Source organism: Raphanus sativus, chromosome 4, assembly GCF_000801105.2.
Source record: "Raphanus sativus cultivar WK10039 chromosome 4, ASM80110v3, whole genome shotgun sequence".
Taxonomy (NCBI): domain Eukaryota; kingdom Viridiplantae; phylum Streptophyta; class Magnoliopsida; order Brassicales; family Brassicaceae; genus Raphanus; species Raphanus sativus.
The window spans coordinates 6,862,225-6,885,718 of record NC_079514.1 but is presented as its reverse complement, the minus strand read 5'-3'; the positions used below and the strand labels follow the sequence as shown (position 1 = coordinate 6,885,718).

At 31.9% G+C, this 23,494-nt stretch overlaps 5 protein-coding genes across 6 annotated transcripts; 4 read left to right on the top strand and 1 right to left on the bottom strand.

The window, feature by feature from the left end:
• Nucleotides 1–2,557: 2,557 nt before the first annotated feature.
• Nucleotides 2,558–2,910, top strand: LOC108853569 (CLAVATA3/ESR (CLE)-related protein 2-like). The gene has a single exon (XM_018626979.2). It carries the CDS (start codon nt 2,674–2,676, stop codon nt 2,908–2,910), a length of 237 nt encoding a protein of 78 aa, XP_018482481.1. The 5' UTR covers nt 2,558–2,673.
• Nucleotides 2,911–9,939: 7,029 nt separating this feature from the next.
• Nucleotides 9,940–11,981, bottom strand: LOC108849767 (pentatricopeptide repeat-containing protein At4g18520, chloroplastic). Its single transcript, XM_018623370.2, has one exon. It carries the CDS (start codon nt 11,886–11,888, stop codon nt 10,041–10,043), a length of 1,848 nt encoding a protein of 615 aa, XP_018478872.2. The 5' UTR covers nt 11,889–11,981; the 3' UTR covers nt 9,940–10,040.
• Nucleotides 11,982–12,515: 534 nt separating this feature from the next.
• Nucleotides 12,516–15,258, top strand: LOC108853019 (uncharacterized). 2 transcript variants are annotated; one of them, XM_057006936.1, is made up of 11 exons: nt 12,516–12,938; nt 13,120–13,263; nt 13,360–13,464; nt 13,605–13,688; nt 13,772–13,890; nt 13,972–14,073; nt 14,149–14,331; nt 14,411–14,477; nt 14,574–14,627; nt 14,719–14,844; nt 14,943–15,258. In XM_057006936.1, exons 1-11 carry the CDS (start codon nt 12,840–12,842, stop codon nt 14,973–14,975), a joined length of 1,116 nt encoding a protein of 371 aa, XP_056862916.1. In that variant the 5' UTR covers nt 12,516–12,839; the 3' UTR covers nt 14,976–15,258. The 2 variants fall into 2 exon arrangements, with proteins under 2 accessions (XP_056862916.1, XP_056862915.1); XM_057006935.1 differs by having other exon boundaries at nt 12,564–12,938; nt 14,936–15,258.
• An 899-nt stretch (nt 15,259–16,157) lies between these two features.
• On the top strand, nt 16,158–17,607 carry LOC108849066 (factor of DNA methylation 1). Its single transcript, XM_018622571.2, has 4 exons — nt 16,158–16,318; nt 16,494–16,790; nt 16,876–17,091; nt 17,201–17,607. The coding sequence occupies exons 2-4, from the start codon at nt 16,521–16,523 to the stop codon at nt 17,432–17,434; spliced, it is 720 nt and encodes a 239-aa protein (XP_018478073.1). The 5' UTR covers nt 16,158–16,318; nt 16,494–16,520; the 3' UTR covers nt 17,435–17,607.
• A 4,429-nt stretch (nt 17,608–22,036) lies between these two features.
• LOC130510763 (factor of DNA methylation 1-like) lies at nt 22,037–23,494 on the top strand. Its single transcript, XM_057007381.1, has 4 exons — nt 22,037–22,198; nt 22,374–22,670; nt 22,756–22,970; nt 23,080–23,494. Exons 3-4 carry the CDS (start codon nt 22,806–22,808, stop codon nt 23,311–23,313), a joined length of 399 nt encoding a protein of 132 aa, XP_056863361.1. The 5' UTR covers nt 22,037–22,198; nt 22,374–22,670; nt 22,756–22,805; the 3' UTR covers nt 23,314–23,494.

Below are 23,494 nucleotides of genomic sequence, written 5' to 3'. Positions count from 1 at the left end.
TTATTATTGAATATTTTTATTGATAAAAGTATACTATTAATTGTATACTATTATTTCAATTTAAACTTATTATTGAATATTTTTGTTTTTATTTTATTTTTATATTATTTTTCTTTTTAAAATGAAAATTTTACTTTACTACAACCGCAAACGGTAGTTGAAACCAGCTTTTGAATGTAAGAGATTTAGAACGGTTTAAAACGATTTATAGTGTTTTCTGTAATTGTTACAAAACGCCAACAATTTATCAACCACAAAAGCTGCGTTTGCAAATGATAGCCAATAAGCCAGTTATTTTCTTAGTTTAATATAGGTGGCTTTTGGCATAAATGTATTTAATTTAATATACACTTTTGTGAATTTTTAATTATATGATTGATAATCAGATTCTTTTAAAGCATAAAGAACTAGTATCAATGCTCAAATTTTATTTATATGGAAGATTTTTTATTTAACTATTTAGATGAAAATAATTTTAATTAATTATTTAAATGTTTAACCAAGGGGTGGTAACCTAATAACAATTTCTTGGGATTTGGTGTGTACATATATCACTTTTGGGTTAAATTCCTTTTGAAAACTAAATTATCACTATTTGGTCGATCTGTGTTTAATATTATCCAGAAGGTATTCCAAACTCTAGTCAAATGGTATGGTATGCTTTTAGGCTAATCCATGTTGTAACACTAAATGTTTTCCTCTCAAGACCGAACGGATCAGCCGATAAAATTTATTAAAAAAACTATTTAGATGAAAATAATAATAAATAGTGAAAACAATAACTATTAAATTTTTTTTTTTGAACAACAACAATAACTATTAAAATAGTTGTGAATATTTTTCTAAACTAGCAAATAAGAACAAACCTATTAATATTTGTAACATTACTAAATAGATAAAATTTATGAATTATCAATATCAACGTAATAAAAATAACTCTTAATTCTAAATAACATAATAAACTAATAGAATTAAATTTAATGTCAAAATATATATTTTGTATGCTTAAATTTACGACTATACTATATTACATATATAGTTTACATATATCTCTATATCATTATATATCATTTTAATCAATTAATCGAGTTTTCAAACTTTCAATTTTTTAGTATTCAATTTAAAAAAAAAACAAATTACAAGATGTGATTTGTTAGATAACATAGTTTGGAAAGTTAGATACATAAAGTAAGTAATGAAAGAGCTTAAAGCCTTAAACCAAGAACTTGGTAAATACTCTTTAGTTTGACCAAACTATGAAGGATACTTCGTGCTTGATTTAAGAACCTTGACCCCTACGATCTTTTTTCCCTCTTCCACGCATTGTTATCCATTCCATTTCTTGGTAGTTTTGTGTAGGCTTGATCAACCTACGTCTTCATGTCACACTTCCAAATTCATCCATTCGCTCGGTAATATAGAAATCACTCTCCATACCACTAATCTCGTGGTTGGACTCGGTTGAAAGAAAAGTCATGGTTGAAGAATCATTTTTTTGAGTGTGTAATACCCTCGTTGATGATAATATTTTTTGGAACATCATCCATATGAAATGTGAGCAGATGATAAACCTGCTAGTGTATAGGAAGTAGATTTGGTATCCGGAGATGAATGGCAAAAAATAGTAAAACTATCCTTTTGAGAAGTAGCTACCTGAAGAGACAAATCTGCTAATGGAGGTAAATCGAGTGACAGTTGGAGCATGTGGCTATTGTTACCGGAGAGTGAGTGGGGCAGCTTGGTGGCGTTGAATGATCCTTCATCTCAACACCATCTTGTGTTTCCGTCCCTGAGTTTTCAACTTGTACTATCTTTTGATCTGATACAACACTGAACTAAACTTGTTCCTTTTCAGTTTCAATCGCTGGTACTTCATTTTTCTACGTACACACGTTTGGGGAACTGAGAGGAGACATCTTTTTTCTTTATCTTCCAACTGTCTACATCTGCTACAAATATTCGGAATCCAAGTGTATTCAACATTTACGAAAAATATATTATCATGTTTGTCATCCAAAACAATTTGTTTTGAAAAAAACTTGTCAAATTCTACTTCAATTAGTATTTTTTTCTTCTTTCAGATAGTCGGATCTAAAGGAGGTTTGCGGGTTTGCATAGATTCACAAAGTCTTGATGCAATGTGATTGAGGCCTAGTTTTGAGTAGCAACAATCCTGAACATTTTTGATGTTTATCCCAACCGGAATAGTTGAAATGTCAGAGACTTTGAGTGAGTTCAAATTTTCAGTTTAATTTGTTTAATCACTGTATAACCCAAACCATACACGTCTACTACAATTTCTAAAACTAAAATCATGTTCGGTAGTATCATAATCATATTTCGGTTTGGTTTTGCATATTCTTTATGTCAATAAAATAAAAACTTAATTCGTCGGTGACAACGCACGCTTGCACTTCCAATAAGCACTGGAGCCCTAAGCTAGTTCAACCTATCCCCACTACCACTACTAGAAAGTAGAAACCCTTCAAATAAATCTTTATAAGTAATTTTACCAAAAAAAAATCTCTATAAGTAGAAACCCTCCTGAGATCTCTTCTTTCCTCATATACACCTCATACACACCACGTTAACTACTTCACAATTGCAATCTCTCTCTCTCTTTCTATTGACTTTCTATATATAGTAACTAGGTGCAATAATTTGTAATATATAATGGCTAAGTTAAGCTTCACGTTTTGCATCTTGTTGTTTCTTCTGCTAGCCTCAGTTGTCACCGGAACCCGCCCACTTGAGAAGACTCCCGTCGGGGTAAAGGTAAGAGAGTTAAGCACACCTAATGAGGCGACAACCCCAACTGTAGCAGATGGTCAAGCTACCGGTGGCAGTGGCAGCCAGGAAAAATCTCTGGAGAGGTTAAGCCCAGGAGGATCCGACCCGCAGCATCATTAGGGTTTCCACATATGAATTTTTTATTATCAATAAATTGGTTGCAATGAATCTGTTTTTTTTTCCTTTTGTACTAAGATTATGAATACGAGTTTGTAAGATCACTACAAAGGTATAACAGTTTTATTGATACATCATTCTAAGTTTCCTTTATCGTACGTTAGATATTTGAATTTCGATATTTACGTTAAATATTCTTTATTTTGTTATGCTTTGACTGAAACAAGGATTGCATCCTTATTTTCCTTTACCTCTCTTTTTAGTTCTTTACTTTGTGCCTTTATAATATATCTAGCAATGCGAGGTATGAGGTTGATTTAGATGGTCCTGCATATTTAAATGGTCCTGCATATATACGAGGTTGTAATACACATGCGAGCCTACCTTATGATTTTATCGTGTTTTATGCCGATTGTGACTACTATGTTCTTGAAAAAAAAAGTAAAGTGAACATGTCCGTTTTAACTTCTAATTAAAAAAAAACAAATACTAATGTTTTTATAAACCCGATCCAAGAACTGAACTAAACTACTTTCAGGATCACCGAATTATTGGGTTGAGTCGACCGTGGGTTAATAAATTAATTAATTGTAATTTATATTTATATATTAGCTATTAAAAATAAGAGCTTATTTTGATATATAATTTAAGCTATTTGTCAAAAAGATATATAATTTAATACCTACAAAATAGAGTTAGTTGATTTTAATATATATTTTATAACAAATAATATAAAAATATGAAGGAATCTAAGAATATAAAGAAGGTGTTTTTTCAAGTGGATCATATAAATAGAAAGTTTTCAGGATAAAAGTGGTATAGTAGATTTTGACGGAAGTAAATGACACAAGATTGAGTCTCACACTATTGCACTTGGAATTTAAAGTTCTTATTTGGGTTATATTATATATGATATTTGTGACAAATTTCTCTAACTCGTTGAAAATGATTTATGAATCATGAGTATTGTCTGTGTTTGCAATATACATGGAAAAGTTTCGAAGAAATAAAAATAATTTCAGAACATTCATGATTACATATGTGCTCTCAGCTTAAAATACAACTAGAGTTTGACTCAGACGTCTATGTTGTACATATATTTTTCATTCTATAATTTTTTTATAACTTTGATGTTTTTGTTAACGTTTAAATATATGATTTAAACTTAGTGTTATATCTTGTATAACTCTATAAAACTTTATTTAAGTTTTTTATTCGACATTATTAATATATACTTATGTTTTTTATAGATTTTACTTTGTTATTAATTATTTTCACATAATAATATATTTTTGAGTTCATTACAATAGATTCATAATATGAAATAATAAAATAGAGAAATTTTCAAAATATTTTTTACTAATTTCTAATACGACACATTTTTAAAACTTATTTAGTTATAATATAGAAGAAAATTTTTTAAGGATAATTTATATCTACATGTTGTGTTTAACAAAATATTTTAGCATCTTTCATTCTAGATTGTTGCAAGATTTTATAAGTAAAATACATTGTTTAGTTTAAATAATTTAGCCCTACTATTTCAGTAAATTTTATACATATTAGCATTTATCATATTATTTTTGGTAAATTCATCGATATAATTTTTTTTGAATGTTACAGTATTAAGTTTTCTCATTGTTTGTTACTATTAAATTAAGATTTCAAAATGATATACTAATTTTAATTTTTTACACATATTTTTTCGTGTTACATTTCAAAAACTTATACTTTAGTATATATGATTTTGTTTTATAAAATTGGTATATTAACATTTTGAGTTTGAAATATTTATTTTAAAAATTATATACTTTATCAAGAGAAATTTGGAAAATTATACAACTATTTTTGAGTTTGGAGAATTCTATAACTTTGAATTTTATTCTTCTTAGTAGTTAATGAATGTGTTATAAAAAATATTTGAAATTTGTAATAATTGTTTTAATTTTTCCTCAAAGAATTTTTTAGCTAAAAATAAACATTAAATATATAGTCAAACTTGATTTTTCATTAATATATTTTATGTATTATCAAAAAAATTACATTTTCAAATATAATATTTTGTAAATAGTATGTGAATAAAAGGTTAGATATATACTATTTTATTGTGTATATAATCATTTTGATAATATATTGTTCTGAGTAGGAGTGGACATTCGGAAAAACTATGTTCGGATCTATTCGGATTACGAATTTTCGCTGTTAAATATTTAAATCTAATTTTTATATTAATAAATTTTGGTTCGGGTTTGGTTTAGATCTTTGCGGGTTTGGTTTGGGTTCAGATATCCATTTAAATTATGTATACAAATTAAAAAAAATCAATATACGTTAAATCCTTAAATTTCAAAATAAAAATATTATATGAAATATAAATTTAAATAATGTATGATAATTATCTAAAATTAACATGAAAATGGTTTGGTTTTATATAACAGGATGAAAAACCTGTAGGTATTTATGGTATTTTTGGTGTTTACATTATTTTGGGATATTTATTTTTAGCTATTTTAAATACTTTGGATAATTTTAAGTATTTTGAGTATTTTGGATATTTTAGATATTAAAATTAAATATATCAGTTATGTTTAGATATTCTTGTGTTCTTGAAATATATTGGTTCGGTAGGATATGGCATATGGGTTTACCTTTTTTTTTTTTTTTTACTTTAAATTTCCATTTTATATAACTTAGCCAACCAGGCTTACGCACAATTATAACAATTAACAACGGATCACAGATGATCAGGATCAATAACAAAAGAACAAAAGAACCAATCAGAAAGATTAATGAAACACTTCGAACCATATAGATAAAAAGGAGACTGTGGCTTGAAGGTTTCGCTTAGCTCTGGAAAAAAAATCCAGTTAGCTTCTTGTCAAGAAACCTAGAATAGGGTAATGGATCTTTAGCTCTGATACCATGTCAAGTTTGGAGGAAACCTAAGTAGTATAATGGTTTCTCTCATCTTATTAACTTAGCCAATAGACTTATTTATACAAATTACATAACTTGTCTAGCAAGTTCTTTACATAATAGAATAGGAAATCTAACTTATACATTAATGATATATTTTCTAATAGTTACATCCAAATATATTCGGGGCGATCTCGTAATCTCCGAGATCTCCCAATACCCTCCCGCAAGCTCATACGTGGTAACACGTATGAGATTGGACAATCATCAAATTATCTTCATGGTGTTTATACCCCACCATAAGGTCATCAGTAGCGTTTATACCTCGCCACGGTCATCAATAGCGTTTATACCTCGCCACGGTCATCGATTTAATGAAGAATACTGTAGTAGTTGTGTATTTTCATCTTCTCATGCCACCATGTGAACTGAACGAACCCATCTGATTCATGCTCAAAGTCCACAGCAACATCATCAAATAATCACTCCACTGGATCCGTATATACCCATTGGAGTTGTCATCTTCGTGACTATATCGAAGTTGTAGTTGATAAATAGCCACATGAAGATCATGATAAAAGAATATTACACAAGTGAAATATGAACGAATCCATCCATGGTCCATGCTCATAATCCGCAGTAATAATAATCAAATCGAACGTCGTCCTCTTTGTAGTATAAGACAACGTCTTTTTTTTTTAAAAAAAAAATAGTAGCAAAACCAAAAGAAAATAAATCAAAGAAGATAACATAACTGAAACAATCAAAACTCGCCGCGAAGTAAAATAAGTAGTAGGTAAAAAGCAAGAAAAAAAATAATAAAACCATAACCCATAGGATTTGGATCTATGGCTCTGATACCATGTCAAGAAACCTAGAATAGGGTAATGGATCTTTAGCTCTGATACCATGTCAAGTTTGGAGGAAACCTAAGTAGTATAATGGTTTCTCTCATCTTTTAACTTAGCCAATAGACTTATTTATACAAATTACATAACTTGTCTAGCAAGTTCTTTACATAATAGAATAGGAAATCTAACTTATACATTAATGATATATTTCCTAATAGTTACATCCAAATATATTCGGGGCGATCTCGTAATCTCCGAGATCTCCCAATACTTCTAAATATCAAAATTTTGGATCCATTTAGATATTTTTCAGTTTGGTTTGGGTTATATACAATATTTAATGATCGGACTTGCAACTAATTAAAATAGACAAACATATAAGCGTTGAAACTTGAGATTCATCTGCTTACTCCAAAAAAAAAAATCGTTGCTAATATTTGACTTAATATTACTTTGAGCAAAACATATAAAACTAACAAAACCTATTGTCGTCTAGTTTGCTGATAGATATTTCTTTCGTATTTTAAATACCTGTAAGAAAAGTGATATATATATGTGTGTGTGCGTGTGTGTGTTTTTGTGTGTGAATTGATGTGGTTTACAATTTCTTTTCTTTTATTCAAGTCTAAACTTTTAAAAAATTGAACTCAAATCTGTATTTGTTAATATAAGCTTTTTTGGGTCAAAATATATGTATATGTTAGTTATCTATATTTGGTTAATTAAGTTAAAGCATCGGTCCATCATTTGAATGAATTAGTGAAGAAAATAATAATCTTTTATCGAAAGTTTGGTTACCATTGCTTTATAGTAAACCAAACACATAATACTATGATCAGACCATGGATGATATATAGGTAGTCATGAGTGAAAAAGACAGATTCCGATGAAATCATATGCGTATCAAAGAACATTTATAATGATTAACCTAACGATACACACGTATAAAGAGATAAATCACTATCTTATAAATCATTTAAAAACAAATTCAAGAAAAAGCATTCAACCTAAAGTTAAAGAACATGGAGACCGAATTGGAGGGATTATCGGCTGGAAATGGCATCATATAATAAAGTCGTTTTATCGACGAACAAAAGACGGCGAACGTGAAGCATTCTTTTCTGTTAAAAGCAATCATATTTTTAATGAATAAAGCCAAAAACTAATGACTTATCACACGACCCAAACGGACCCTGCACAGTGTATATTGTTTCTGTTAATATAGATTAATATCACCCAAGATAAACTAAAGCATAGTGACTTTATCATTTTATAAACATACGCACGATTTGGATTTTATTTAAATCTCAAGAAAACTTTATTGTTAATATCATATAAAGTATATAATATGATAGTGTTTACATCAATTAGTATATAGCTTTAGTTTTTAAATGAACCTCGAATATATTGCTAACCACACATATTAGTAGGCACCTTATAGTATGTGCTTTATAGGCCATAGACTATTTTTTATTTTCTAAAAAGAAAAAGCCGAACTTATGAAAACTTACAGCATTTCACAAAAAAAAAGAGATAGAGAGATATTCACAATATAAACCTAAATATATAGTTTAATAGTTTATGTTAGTGTCGTCATTGTGTCAATCCGTATACAAATTCGGTATAATACATGTTGTCAACAAGAAAAGGTAACAATACTACGAAGAGGCGGGTATATTTTTTGTATTAAATTTAGTTTTCATATTTATGTTTTTTTGTGATTATATTCGTATATTTTTTTGTAATTATATTTGTGTGTAAATCTTAATCAAAATATAATTTATTAAATAATGATAATTTAAAAAGTGATTCGGTATATGTTCGGTTAGGGATGGGTTGTGGGTCGAACCCTGCCCGATGACCCGTTTCAATTTTGTTTTGGTCAAAAAATCTGACCCTACAACCCGCAAACAAATAATTTTGTACCGCTTTGTTTAACTTTGTGGTTATCCGCAGGTTATATTTTTTCAAAACAATAATTCTTTAATTTAATTATTATAAAAATATATTTATAACAAACCTTTTATATATTATCAAAATTTATATACAGTTATATATTTTGATTTGAATAAAAAAATATTTGAAAATTAAATAAGATATATGGTTTGAAAGTTGAGGTCGGATCATAATTTTGATTTTTTTTTGTTTTGGCTGCCAATCAAAAAGATTTATCATAGTTACCATAAATTATATTACATTAAATTAGTACTAAAATAATATGTTTACAAAAAACTCATATATAAAAATTAAATTCTTCAAAAAAATAATTTAAACAAATTTATATCCGTCTTTTCAAAGACGGATCAAAATCTAATTCCCTTTAAACATATAACAGTTCTTATATTTTATAAGAAGCATTGCTAACAAAAACAAAAGGTATTGCCAACAAAAATAAATCAAATACAATTATTCCAAATAATAAACCATCGATTGAAATACAATTATCAAATACAATTATTCCAAATAATAAAGAGTGATATTTTATTATGAAATATATAAAAATTTTAAAGTGGACACAACTCATGTCAATAGGTCATGCTAGAGAATTAATAGAATAGATACACAGTTTTGGTCTGTTAGCCAAAACAGATACGAATCAGAACATTCAATAATCAACACGGATTGAAAGGCTCTTATTCGCTCTTAAAATTGTTTAAGCATTAACCACTGTGGAAAAGTATCAAACTGTAGTGATGAAAATATAAACATCAAAAAGGAACTAGAGGCAGCAAATCGGTTCATTGTGCTTCACTGGGGACCATTTAATATATGATTTTAAATCAAGAAAGAGGAGACTGATTACCAAAATTGAATATTTAAATAATTTATTTATAAAAAACAATTGAAGGAAATTCTTTTAACTTAAATGTATAGATCATCGACTATAATATCATAAGAAATTGTTTTTTCCAGTTTAGACGATTGATTACATGACACATAGTGGATTCAAATTACAGACAAGATCCTACCTATTATAATATTTCTTTTCATTTCTACTTTATTGGCACCTCAACTGAATCTCTTATTTTAGTAGTCAAATAAAAATGATTAGTTTCTTTTTTGGGTCTAAAGTATCATATATTTCTTTATTCAAAAACGGAAGGGAATCACTAATCGAGGTAAGAGAGTATGACTATGACCCATATATAATTAAAAAGCCCATTAAGTGAAGGTTCTAAAAAACATTGAAAGAGAATTTGCTAATGAACTATGAGAATGTTAAACAAGATGTGAAAATTACTTGAACCAGATCAACAGGACTCGGTAGCTAAACTTTATCTTTAAAACAAATAAATTTGTACATTTGATACTATTGTGAAACTTTGTCATATAAAAACTTGAATAAGTGATTCTATGGAAGAAACATCAAGAGGTCTCCAAGTAACAAGTTGCAGGAGTTTCAGCTTCATCTAGCTCAATATCCCCACAAGTAGAGAGAATTGTTGCAAATATATAATCATCAACCTCAAATCCCTCTGCTTCCATTCTATACATTAGCTTCAACGCTTCCCTGCAAAACCCATTCCTCGCATAACCCATTATCATCGCCTTCCATGAAACCAAGTTCTTCTCGGGCATGCTGTCAAATACCCTAAAAGCTTCAGAGACAAACCCACATTTTGCATACATATGAATCAAAGCACTTCCCACAAAGACATTCGACAGAGCATGGTTCTTCTCTGCAATGGAATGGATTGATCTTCCGATAAGCAGAGCTTCTGAGTTAGCACAAGCTTTCAAAGCTGAGGAGTACGTAAACGGGTTCGGCTCCACACCATCCTGAATCATCTCTTTCAAGAAGTCCAGCGCTTCTGCTTCGTGTCCTAAGCTCGAACATCCAGATATCATAGCGGTCCATGAAACCACATCTCTAGATGGCAGCTGCTGCAGAACATTGAAAGCATCACGAGACTCTCCGCATTTACAGTACAGCCAAACCAAAGTACTTCCTATGTAGACATTCTTTTCGATCGAGTTCTTGATGATCTGAGCATGAAGCTCCTTCCCCAACAGTAAAGCCCCAACAGATCCACAAGCTCTAAGGATGCTTACCACTGTCAGATTGTTAGCTATCAAATGCCTTCTCTTCATCACCCTAAAGAGGCTTATAGCGTCCTCACCAAAACCTTCCCGAGCATGTGCAGCGATTATCGAAGTCCACGTGACCGTGTTTCTATTGCTCATTCCATCGAACACTTTCCTGCAATCCGAAATCTCCCCACACTTAGCATACATGTCCATCAGCGAAGTTCCTACAAAAACATCTTTCTTAATCATCTTCTTAACCACCAAGCTGTGCACTTGCCTCCCAAACCTCAACGCTTTCTCCTCACTACAAGCCTTCAAGATACTACACACCGTGAACTCATTAGGCAAAAACCCATGATCCAACATTCCTATAAACATAACTATAGCTTTCTTCCCATGCCCTTTTCTCGAACAAGCAGATATAACAGCCGTCCAAGATATCACATCCTTCTCCTCCATCATATCAAAAGCTCGCAACGCACTCGTCAGCTCACCGCACTGCGCGTAGAAGTAGACAAGAGAACTCTCAACAATGAGATTCTCCACTCTAACTTTCACCATACTACCATGCACCTGCCTCCCTAGCTCAAAATCCGGTCTCCTACTACACAGATTCAGCAGACACACAAACATCCTCCCGTTCGTGTAACGAATCCCATGCTTCACGTAATCCTCAAACAGCGAGAAAGCCTCATCTTCGAGACCGTACTTCAAATACCCATCAATCATCGCGGTCCAAGTAACAGTGTTTCTCTCAGGCATACTGTCGAACACTTTACGTGCGTAGACCAAATCACCGAGCCTCACGCAAGCACTGATCAAATTGTTACCGAAGTATATCACTTGGTCGTCGAAACACTTCAAGGCCATCGCGTGAATCCTTTTGATCAGTCGCATCCCGTTTGAAGACTGTAGCCACTCGGCGAGCAGAGCGTAATCCACTCGGGAGGAATCGTAGCTCAGATTCTCTCCGGGAAGCTCTAAACCGAAGTTATCGCTGAAACCCACATCGAAAGTTGATTTCTTTTTGGAAAAGAGACGAAACCCAGATGATGTTCGGTTCCTCTGTTCATCTCGCTTCGGTCTTGAATCGGTAATGGGAGATAAAGTCGACGACTTTAGGGTTTGTGTCGCCGGAATCTCTGGAATCCGGAGATGGGGTTGAATCAACGTTAACGAGAACATCGAAGTCGGAGAAGATTCAGATAAAGTTTTCTCCTTTTTCTTTTCTCTTAATTAATCTGAAACTTGTATTTATGACGACGACAACAAAAAATATCTCCGGTCGATTGAGAGATGTCTGAAAAAATAAATAAATAAATAAATGAATGAATAGCCAATGATAATGAAACACGTGTCTCGTAACTTGCCACTTTTCAAACACAAAGCGCCACACACACTCTCTCCGGAAAACCCTTGAGATTCTACACGATCTCACAAAACGTGTCTCTCTTAACTATACAATTATCATCAGTTTTCAAATGCTACTTCGACAGTGTTTAATGTTTGTTCATATTTTTCAGATTTTATTTATGATTTTTTTGAATCAAAAAGTGAAAATGATTCTGTAAAAAGCTTCCCTGAGACATTCTTTTTTCCTTTTTTGGGGTCAAAACTCGGGAGAAAAAAAGTCAGAGTCACATTTTGATTTCTCTTTATAAGCTTTTTTAGACGAGAAGTTGAAAGGACCCAAGTTCGGAATATTCGTTTCTACTTCCTCGACTTTCTGGCGTCCCTTCTTCTTCCTTATCCAAAAGGTTCGATGAAACAGGTGAACAAACCTTCTCTTCTTTCTTCCGTCTCCTTTCACTTCATATATACATATTTGTGTGTGTTTATGTTTATGTTTGGTTAATCGTTGACGATGAAAAATTTAGATTAGGTTTAGATTAGGTGATTAACGGAATAACTAGCTATATATTCTTGTCACGTTCATATATCGTGGGCTGTCCTCCATATCACCTCAGCAAATTAGTTTTTTTTTTGCGTTTCTTCTTAATCGACACGTTTTTAATAGTTTAATAAAAACCTGATTTAAGTGTTCCGATATGTAATGTAATGTCGGAATATGTCTAGGCTCTATGCTCTGTTCTTTGTTTTCTTATTTGACGAGGTCTGTGAAATTTGCAGGATTCGATGAATAGATCATGTCTCTGTAGTATCTTGGTCACCACTGCTCTGATCTGTAGTGCTTACTTCATTGGAAATGCTTATATTGATGAAGAGTTAAAAGAGGTAAATCCTCTTCTTTTTTTTTGTATTTGACATCACGTAAGCTATATTCTATGTAATCAGTGTTGACTATTTATCCATGACATGAGAATAACATGAAATTATTGAAGAACTCTAGTTTTATAGTCAATACTTGATAGATTGTTATGATTTTGGTATAATAAGATTTTTTTTTATTTTACAGAAATTGCTGAGATGGGAAATCACTGATAAGATGCATAACGTCACTAATAAGATACAGAACACCACTGATGAGATGCATAATGTCACTGATAAGATACAGAAAGTCGCTGATAAGATGCAGAACGCAACGTCTCCTACATGCGAGGTTTGTTTTTGAATAATGAATCAGTTTAGTTTTGTTTGAGTTTCTTTTAAGAGATTATTATCTATCAAAAGCTTACAATTAACATTCTTTCACTAGAATCTCAATAAGCCATTGGGTAGTGAAGCATTACCGCAAGGAATTATCGTCAAAACATCAAACTTGGAAACGCAACATCTATGGGACTACCGTCAAGATAAAAAGGTTTTAAACTGGTCATAGATCCTCAAAATACAGTTGCTCCAAAAAAAAAGATCCTCAAAATATTTGTAAAATTCCATTTTTTTTTTGTTTTTTTAGCTTTATCTGTTGTTGTATGTTCTCCTTTCTCGGTTTATTTTCAGGGGAACCCGAACCGTGCAATGAGTTTGTTAGCCATGGCAGTTGGAATCAAGCAAAAGGAGCTAGTTAACAAAGTTATCCAAAAGGTTTTTGTCTTTGTCTTTTACCCAATAAGATTTTTTTTTGCCTTTTCATGTAAAAGAAACTATACTAAGTGCTTTGATTTCAGTTTCCTTCTCGAGATTTTGTGGTCATGCTTTTTCATTACGATGGTGTTGTGGAAGATTGGAAGCAGTATCCATGGAACGAACATGCGATTCATGTTTCCGTGATGAATCAAACGAAATGGTTCGTTTCTTGAAATTCTTGTATTATATTTTACACTGTAATATCTAATGGTTTCATGATGTTATTATGTTAATGCCACAGGTGGTTCGCCAAGCGGTTCTTGCATCCTGATATAGTTGCAGAGTATGAGTATATATTTCTTTGGGATGAAGATCTTGGTGTAGCTCATTTTAATCCTCAACGGTAACTCCACCATATCTAGGCTTTTATTTCTTTCTTCCTTTTTTCATTTGCATGATAAAATTATTTTATTATTAGATACCTATCTATTGTCAAAGAAGAAGGTCTTGAGATATCGCAACCCGCTCTCGACACTACAAAAACAAAGGTGCATTATCCTATCACCGCTCGTCACAATAACTTAAAAGTTCATAGGCGCATGTATAAAGACAAAGGCAGTGTTCGATGCGATGACCACAGCACTGATCCTCCCTGCGTCGGGTGAGAGTTCTTTTACAAAATGTTCCGGTGAGTCTCTTTCTCTCGTATCTGGTTATAACATGCAACTTGGACTTGTTAGGTGGGTGGAAATGATGGCACCAGTTTTCTCTAGATCAGCATGGAGATGCTCTTGGTATATGATTCAGGTAACATTTTGGTCTTGGTTTAGATTTGGTTCGATTTGGTTTATACGATTATCTCTATTATTACCTCATGGTCTTGCTGCTTTTGTTGTCATGCAGAACGATTTGATCCATGCTTGGGGCTTAGATAAACAGCTTGGTTATTGTGCTCAAGTTAGTTTATTTTTCTAATCTTTTAAACCGGTTTTAGTAGATCCTTTTACTCCCTTGGTTCTTGTTTAAACACATTCTTGGTTGTGGATAGGGTGATCGGAAGATAAATGTAGGTGTTGTTGATGCTGAGTACATATTTCATTACGGTCTTACCACACTTGGTGTGGTGAAAACCGCTTCAAGCTCGTCGGGGAATGAGACAAAACCGAAATCACGGGTACAATAATGAGCTTCTTCAAGTGTGTGTATATGTTTGTTTAAGTAGAATATATCTGTGTTTCAATAATCTGCTTTTTTTTCTTCTGAAGGTTTCAGACTCTCGTGAAGTGGATAATAGAGCAGGAGTGAGGATCAAGTCAAATGTGGAGATGAAGATATTTAAGGAACGTTGGAAGAAAGCTGTGGATGATGATAGATGTTGGGTCGATCCGTATTGAAAACCTAAGCGGTGTATGTAAACCGAACCAGACCGGATTACCTTCACAAATAGACTTTTGAAAATTTTCTTCTTATTTAGTGATCTAGTGTATACCATTGTTTTGGTACATAGATTAGAAAAAAATCCAATGTACTTATGCGTTCGGTGTTGGACCACATAAATGTAGATGAGTTTAGCAACTTAATATTTATATTATTTCAGTATTAATATAAATTTAAACATTTATTTAAAATAAAATTAAACATTAAAAAAGATTTTGTTATATAACTATATTTTATAAAATTATTTAAACAATAAAATAATCTCATGTGTAATGATGTGTTCTGGTTTAATAAAGATCTTAGAGTGATAAAATATTTAGAGAGTAAAAAATTAAATGTGTTTTTCATATTTATTTTAGATCTTGAACTATTAAATTATTTATTACTTTATTCATCAAAAAAAAATTTGTTTCTTTTTTAATTTTTTAATTTTTATTTTTTTATTTTTTCTAAAGATAATATTTTAGTCTTTAACAGTAAAAATTATAAACAATCGCAACCATAGTCACATTAAAAATAACTTAGAATTTAAATATGGTTAAGATTTAATAATTTCCACTCATGTTTAGGATTCGAAACTCAAACAACATAATTCCTTGTATATTAAAGAATACGTAGTTTATCAGAGATTATAAAGCATTGTAGGCTGTTTGTTGTGGTTGTCTGCTGTGATGTAGAAATATCCATTAAGATGTTGTATATACAGAACTATATGTCGATCATAATGTTTCGGGAGGCTTTATGGAGTATCATATATGTTGCACGTAGTTGATCATCGTATATATAATAGAGTTAAGATTATATGATAATGTAGTTGTTATCCAGTGTTTAAAAAAACCTTGGAATTTTACGGTTTCCGTTGTAAAACGAGTAAAAGTATAAAACAGAAAGCCTCTTTATTTTAACACCAAACATAAATTTTTTTTTTTTTAAATAAGAAGCAAGTAAAGCAGAAGAGAGAGTGAAAAAGTAGAGGGTCTGTGCTGCCTGCGGATCTTAACGGGCTTAGCATAAATGCCGTGACCCATGACCCATTTATCAATATGTGAAATTAGACGGATCCGTAAAAGGTTGGTACAGATACTACATCGTTTTCTTCTCCTCTTCTCTTAAAAGTTAAAAGGATGAAACTGAGATAGGCGGCGGCGTAGTCTGAATCGAACTTGAGAGAAACAATATAGTTCTTCCTTTATTCTTCACCTAAAGCAAAGGTAAAAACTTCTGATTTCGATATTTATTTTATGTCTTGTCTCTGATTTTGATTCTTGGTTGCATGAGAGAGAGAGGTTTGGTTCCAAATTGGAACAAAGTAGGCATCTTTAATAACGTGTTATACTTGCTTACTGTTACTAAGAGGTGATTTGAAAATCTTTAATGTTTGACCAGTGACGTGGAAGCGAAAAAAAAGTAAAGATGAACGACGACATGAACGAAGTGCTGAACAGATTCAAGGAAGAGAGAGAGCAGCTGATGAAAACATTTACCGAAGGGTACAAGAAGCTACTCAAGGACAAGGACGAAGAGCTCGAGAAAATGTTCAAGGACAAGAACGAAGAGCTCGAAGAAGCAATGAAGGAAGAGCGTAGCGAGTTTGAAGATCTAGAGTATATAAACACGGCGCTCTGCATCAAATTACGCCAAACCAATGATGAGATCCAAGAAGCACACCAAGAATTAATTACTGTAAAATATATTATTTTCTTGAATATTATAAGTTGTGTGTGGGGTATAATGTTTTTTACATGTGTTTGATGTATCACTACTGCAGGGATTGAGAGGCTTATCGGGGGGTGAAAGATCCACGATCGGAGTAAAGACGATGGGACAAGTTGATGAAAAGCCTTTCCTGAGAGTATGCGAGCAGAGATTCAGTGGCCAAGACGTTGCGCTGCAAAGCGCCAGGCTTTGCTCGGAATGGCAGGAACGCGTCGGTGATCCACGATGGCAGCCATTTAAAATTCAGACATGTGGAGATAAATTTGAGGTTTTGTTTTATTATGTCTTCTCATGTTCTTCCTTTCCTGTCTGTTTTTTTTTTTTTTTTTTTGCGGATATCGTGACTCTGTGTTGTTATGTTGTTGTTGTTATTGTAGGAGGTTGTGGATGAGGAAGATGAGGAACTTAAGAAACTGAGCGAAGAGTGGGGAGAAGATGCGAAGAAGGCAGTTAAGACAGCACTCGAGGAGATGAACGAGTTTAACGCAAGTGGTCGTTTTATAGTTCCTGTACTGTGGAATTTTGGACATGGGAGAAGAGCAACACTCAAGGAAGGGATTGCTGCTCACGTGAAGCATCAGATCAACACTCTTAAACGCAAACGAACCTGAAAGCAAGCAAAGCAATATTGATCCTGTTGATTGGTGGTTGTAAAAATGTTTGAACCTCTTTTCGTTAGTCTGTGTTTCTCATTTTGTATTTCATTAACTAAAACCCATGGACGGTTCTTTTTGGAACTTTCGCTTCTGTATTTCCTATGAATATAAACTAGATTAAGCTCGTACGTATTTTTGCAAACTACATGTTGCTATGTTAGAAAGTAGAAACAAGATGTTTTTTTCTTCCGTATTAAAAGAAAATGTGAGACACTTCCATCTCTATTTTCCCGTACGAGAGAGTAAACTTTATGTTTTTTCTTTTAGATTCCAGCTGCACTAAACTTAGGTGAAATACCTTCTAATATTTTATGTCTGCACTGAAACTAAAATACTACTCTAAAATGACAAGTAATTCGAAACTGAAACTAAAATACTACTCTAAAATGATAAGTAATTCGAAACAAGTAATTCGAAATGGAGGGAGTATCTGATGTTTATGTGAATTTTATATAACTCTAGAAGTACATCTCTACTTATTTAACTACACGTTTAGCAATGTATATATGGTGGAGACTACAGCGATAATGAGTCATTAAGTTGTTAATATAGAAATTTTTATTTTTATTTTAAATTATATAATAATATTTTTTTAAATGTACATACTTATAGTATAAGAATAATTATTTAGAAAGTAATAAATAAATGTTATTCTTTTGTTATATATATTAATGATAATAAACTATTAATTTTGTTATAAGTCTTTGTTACACATCCAGATATGATAACAAGAAATAAAAATAAAACTAAACATGACACAAGATAAATAAAAATAGCTACGTAAATTTTACCACCATCATTAGAGAGAGTTAGAACATCTGAATTATTAAAACCGAAAGTCAGAGATTTGTTTGAAAAAATGAATAGCAGTTTTTTTAAAAACAAAAACTGTTTTAAAAAATGGATAGCAGTTTTAAAAAAAAATTGTTTAAAAAAATGGATAACAATTTAAAAAATATTTGTTTGAAAACATAAATAAATGTTTTTAAAAATAAATTTGTTTGAAAACATGGATACCAATATTAAAGGAGTGTATTCAATTAAGAGTTTAAAGTGATTTGTATTAAAATGACAAATCTACTGTTATTCAAACATGAATTTAAAAAACACTCTAAAATTTAGTGTTATTGAACTTGACATTTTGAAAACACTCTAACATCTACTGTTATTGAACAAAATTGAAATTGAAGATTTTATAGTAGTTTAAGTGTGTCTAGAGTGTTCAAGGAGAATTCCTTAACTATAAAAATAAATTTGCAAATCCCATTATTTTAGATAAGATTCTATAGTGTTTTAACAAAAATCACACCAAATTCTCTAATTCTCCTCAATCAATTACAAATTCATTAAAAATCAAATCACTTCAAATTTCAGATTCAATACACCCCCTAAAAATAGTATAATGTTATTTGAAAACATGGATAATAGTATATTAAGAAGAAAAAAAAGTAATGAGTTTATGTTATTAAGAAAAATTGAAAGTGTATTATATTATGAGAAATTATATATTTAGGCCAGCGAAAATGGGTCAATCTAATTACCTAAAAAAATATTTTGCCTAAAATAATCATAAAATAAAATTTAAACTTTATATACATATTTCAAATCGAAATAATAATTTGAAGTTAATTTATATAAAAAAATCAAAATATACATATATTCAAAATTTGATTTTTACTAAAATATTTTTCAATAGCCATTTTTAAAAAAATGTTTTCAATACATGTGTAAGAAAAATACAATCCAAAACCCAATTTCATATACCAATTTAAATTATGATTTTTATTTTCACATTAAGTTTTTAAAATATAATACATGATTATTTATATGATCATAAGTATAAAATAAAGCTTCTTAGATCGTGGTTCATCCTGGTTTGATAAGAATCATGAAGATAATGGCATATGTTCGAACAGGCTAATCTGGAATCATCTGGATAGAAAGTGGGATATCTTCTTACTCACAACTCCTATGAGATTTATTCAACTTCCTGGTTATTCTCCACTGATTAGTGGTTCCCAATCAAGGTTCTTACATATTGGTTCATCCTGGTTTGATAATAATCATGAAGATATTGCCATATGTCCGAACAGGCTAATCTGGAATCATGTGGATAAAAAGTGGGATATCTTCTTAGTCACAACTCCTATGAGATATATTCAACTTCCTGGTTATTCTCCACTGATTAGTTGTTCCCAATCAAGCTTCTTACATATTGTTTGATCCTGGTTTGATAAGAATCATGAAGATATTGGCATATGTCCGAACTGGCTAATCTGGAATCATCTGGATAGAAAGTGGGATATCTTCTTACTCACAACTCCTATGAGATTTCTTCAACTTCCTGGTTATTCTCCACTGATTAGTGGTTCCAAATAAAGCTTCTTAGGTCGTGGTTCATCCTGGTTTGATAAGAATCATGAAGATAATGGCATATGTCTGAACAGGCTAATCTGGAATCATCTGGATAGAAGGTGGGATATCTTCTTACTCACAACTCCTATGAGATTTATTCAACTTCCTGGTTATTCTCCACTGATAATTGGTTCCAAATAAAGCATTTTAAATTGTGTTTCATCCTGGTTTGATAAGAATCATGAAGATAATGGCATATGTCCGAACAGGCTAATCTGGAATAATCTGGATAGAAAGTGGGATATCTTCTTACTCACAACTCCTAAGAGATTTTTTCAACTTCCTGGTTATTCTCCACTGATTAGTGGTTCCAAATATTGCTTCTTAGATCGTGGTTCATGCTGGTTTGATAAGAATCATGAAGATAATCGCATATGTCCGAACAGGCTAATCTGGAATCATCTGGATAGATGGTGGGATATTTCATTACGGTCTAACCACACTCGGTGCGGTGAAAACCGCTTCAAGCTCGTCGGGGAATGAGACAAAACCGAAATCACGGGTACAATAATGAGCTTCTTCAAGTGTGTGTGTGTATGTTTGTTGAAGTAGAATATATATGTGTTTTAATAATCTGTTTTTTTTTTCTTCTGAAGGTTTCAGACTCTCGTGAAGTGGATAATAGAGCAGGAGTGAGGATCAAGTCAAATGTGGAGATGAAGATATTTAAGGAACGTTGGAAGAAAGCTGTGGATGATGATAGATGTTGGGTCGATCCGTATTGAAAACCTAAGCGGTCTATGTAAACCGAACCAGACCGGATTACCTTCACAAATAGACTTTGAGATTTTTCTTCTTATTTAGTGATCTAGTGTATACCATTGTTTTGGTACATAGATTAGAAAAAAGATCCAATGTACTTATGTGTTCGGTGTTGGACCACATAAATGTAGATGACTTTAGCAAATTAATATTTATATTGTTTCAGTATTAGTTATAATTTAATTATTTATTTAAAAATTAAATTAAAAATTAAAAAGATTTTGTTATATATCTATATTTTATTAAATTATTTAAACAATAAAATAATCTCATGTGTAATGATGTGTTCTGGTTTAATAAAGATCTTAGAGTGATAAAATATTTAGAGAGTAAAAATTAAATGTGTTTTTCATATTTATTTTAGATCTTGAACTATTAAATTATTTATTACTTTTGTTTCATTTTTAATTTGTTATTTTTTATTTTTCTAAAGATAATATTTTAGTCTTTAACAGTAAAAATCTTAAATAATCGCAACCATAGTCTCATTAAAAATAACTTAGAACTTAAATCTGGTTAAAGTTTAATGATTTCCACCCATATCTAGAATTTGAAACTCAAACAACATAATTTCTTATATATTACAAGATACAAAGTTTATCAGAGATTATAAAGTATTGTAGGCTGTTTATTGTGGTCGTCTGCTGTGATGTAGACATATTCAGAACTATATGTCGATTATAATGTTTCGGGAGAGTTTTATAGAGTATCGCATATGTTGCACATAGTTGATCGTCATATATATATATAATAATAGAGTTAAGATTATATGATAATGTAGTTGTTATCCAGTGTTAAAAAAAACTTGGAATTTTACGGTTGGTTTCCGCTGTAAAACGAGTAAAAGTAAAACAGAAAGGCTTTTTTTCCCAAATTGAAATATTATAAACATGAAACTGTTAATCATACAAAAGCATAGCCAAGCAAACTACTTGCTATTTAACCACTACAAAAAATGGGTTAGTATCACCACTAAACCACACATCAACGCCTCAACAGGCGGATACCCAAAAAATCAGCAAACTCGTTAGTCATCAGATGCACCTCTGTCATTCGTGTAGAAGCGATCCAACCACCAAGAAAGGCTCTTTTCTTTCTTTTTTTTGCCCAAATTGAAATTTGATTAAAAGGAATCCTGAACCAAATCTTACAAGCAGATCACAACATTCATACTTAGCAAACAAAGCCCGAACATAATATATATATATATATATATATATATATATATATATATATATTTTTAGTTTTAAAAGCAAGGAGCAAGTAAAGCTGAAGAGAGAGTGGAAAAGTAGAGGGTCTGCTGTGCCCCGCGGATCTTAACGGGCTTAGCATAAATGCCGTGAGCCCATGACCCATTTATCAATATGTGAAATTAGACGGATCCGTAAAAGGTTGGTACAGATACTACATCGTTTTCTTCTCATTTCTTCTCCTCTTCTCTTAAAAGTTAAAAGGATGAAACTGAGATAGGCGGCGGCGTAGTCTGAATCGAACTTGAGAGAAACAATATAGTTCTTCCTTTATTCTTCACCTAAAGCAAAGGTAAAAACTTCTGATTTCGATATTTATTTTATGTCTTGTCTCTGATTTTGATTCTTGGTTGCATGAGAGAGAGAGGTTTGGTTCCAAATTGGAACAAAGTAGGCATCTTTAATAACGTGTTATACTTGCTTACTGTTACTAAGAGGTGATTTGAAAATCTTTAATGTTTGACCAGTGACGTGGAAGCGAAAAAAAAGTAAAGATGAACGACGACATGAACGAAGTGCTGAACAGATTCAAGGAAGAGAGAGAGCAGCTGATGAAAACATTTACCGAAGGGTACAAGAAGCTACTCAAGGACAAGGACGAAGAGCTCGAGAAAATGTTCAAGGACAAGAACGAAGAGCTCGAAGAAGCAATGAAGGAAGAGCGTAGCGAGTTTGAAGATCTAGAGTATATAAACACGGCGCTCTGCATCAAATTACGCCAAACCAATGATGAGATCCAAGAAGCACACCAAGAATTAATTACTGTAAAATATATTATTTTCTTGAATATTATAAGTTGTGTGTGGGGTATAATGTTTTTTACATGTGTTTGATGTATCACTACTGCAGGGATTGAGAGGCTTATCGGGGGTGAAAGATCCACGATCGGAGTAAAGACGATGGGACAAGTTGATGAAAAGCCTTTCCTGAGAGTATGCGAGCAGAGATTCAGTGGCCAAGACGTTGCGCTGCAAAGCGCCAGGCTTTGCTCGGAATGGCAGGAACGCGTCGGTGATCCACGATGGCAGCCATTTAAAATTCAGACATGTGGAGATAAATTTGAGGTTTTGTTTTATTATGTCTTCTCATGTTCTTCCTTTCCTGTCTGTTTTTTTTTTTTTTTTTTTGCGGATATCGTGACTCTGTGTTGTTATGTTGTTGTTGTTATTGTAGGAGGTTGTGGATGAGGAAGATGAGGAACTTAAGAAACTGAGCGAAGAGTGGGGAGAAGATGCGAAGAAGGCAGTTAAGACAGCACTCGAGGAGATGAACGAGTTTAACGCAAGTGGTCGTTTTATAGTTCCTGTACTGTGGAATTTTGGACATGGGAGAAGAGCAACACTCAAGGAAGGGATTGCTGCTCACGTGAAGCATCAGATCAACACTCTTAAACGCAAACGAACCTGAAAGCAAGCAAAGCAATATTGATCCTGTTGATTGGTGGTTGTAAAAATGTTTGAACCTCTTTTCGTTAGTCTGTGTTTCTCATTTTGTATTTCATTAACTAAAAGTCTAAAACCCATGGACGGTTCTTTTTGGAACTTTCGCTTCTGTATTTCCTATGAATATAAACTAGATTAAGCTCGTA

What these genes read in the sequence shown, in the direction of transcription:
- LOC108849767 (XM_018623370.2), bottom strand. Translation starts at nt 11,888, where the DNA reads ATGTTCTCGTTAACGTTGATTCAACCCCATCTCCGGATTCCAGAGATT.
- LOC108853569 (XM_018626979.2), top strand. Translation starts at nt 2,674, where the DNA reads ATGGCTAAGTTAAGCTTCACGTTTTGCATCTTGTTGTTTCTTCTGCTA.
- LOC108853019 (XM_057006935.1), top strand. Translation starts at nt 12,840, where the DNA reads ATGAATAGATCATGTCTCTGTAGTATCTTGGTCACCACTGCTCTGATC. An exon ending in TTGATGAAGAGTTAAAAGAG is followed by an intron (nt 12,939 to 13,119) that starts GTAAATCCTCTT and finishes TTTATTTTACAG; the next exon opens with AAATTGCTGAGATGGGAAAT. An exon ending in GCTCATTTTAATCCTCAACG is followed by an intron (nt 14,074 to 14,148) that starts GTAACTCCACCA and finishes TTTTATTATTAG; the next exon opens with ATACCTATCTATTGTCAAAG.
- LOC108849066 (XM_018622571.2), top strand. Translation starts at nt 16,521, where the DNA reads ATGAACGACGACATGAACGAAGTGCTGAACAGATTCAAGGAAGAGAGA. An exon ending in CACACCAAGAATTAATTACT is followed by an intron (nt 16,791 to 16,875) that starts GTAAAATATATT and finishes TCACTACTGCAG; the next exon opens with GGATTGAGAGGCTTATCGGG. An exon ending in CATGTGGAGATAAATTTGAG is followed by an intron (nt 17,092 to 17,200) that starts GTTTTGTTTTAT and finishes TTGTTATTGTAG; the next exon opens with GAGGTTGTGGATGAGGAAGA.
- LOC130510763 (XM_057007381.1), top strand. Translation starts at nt 22,806, where the DNA reads ATGGGACAAGTTGATGAAAAGCCTTTCCTGAGAGTATGCGAGCAGAGA. An exon ending in CATGTGGAGATAAATTTGAG is followed by an intron (nt 22,971 to 23,079) that starts GTTTTGTTTTAT and finishes TTGTTATTGTAG; the next exon opens with GAGGTTGTGGATGAGGAAGA.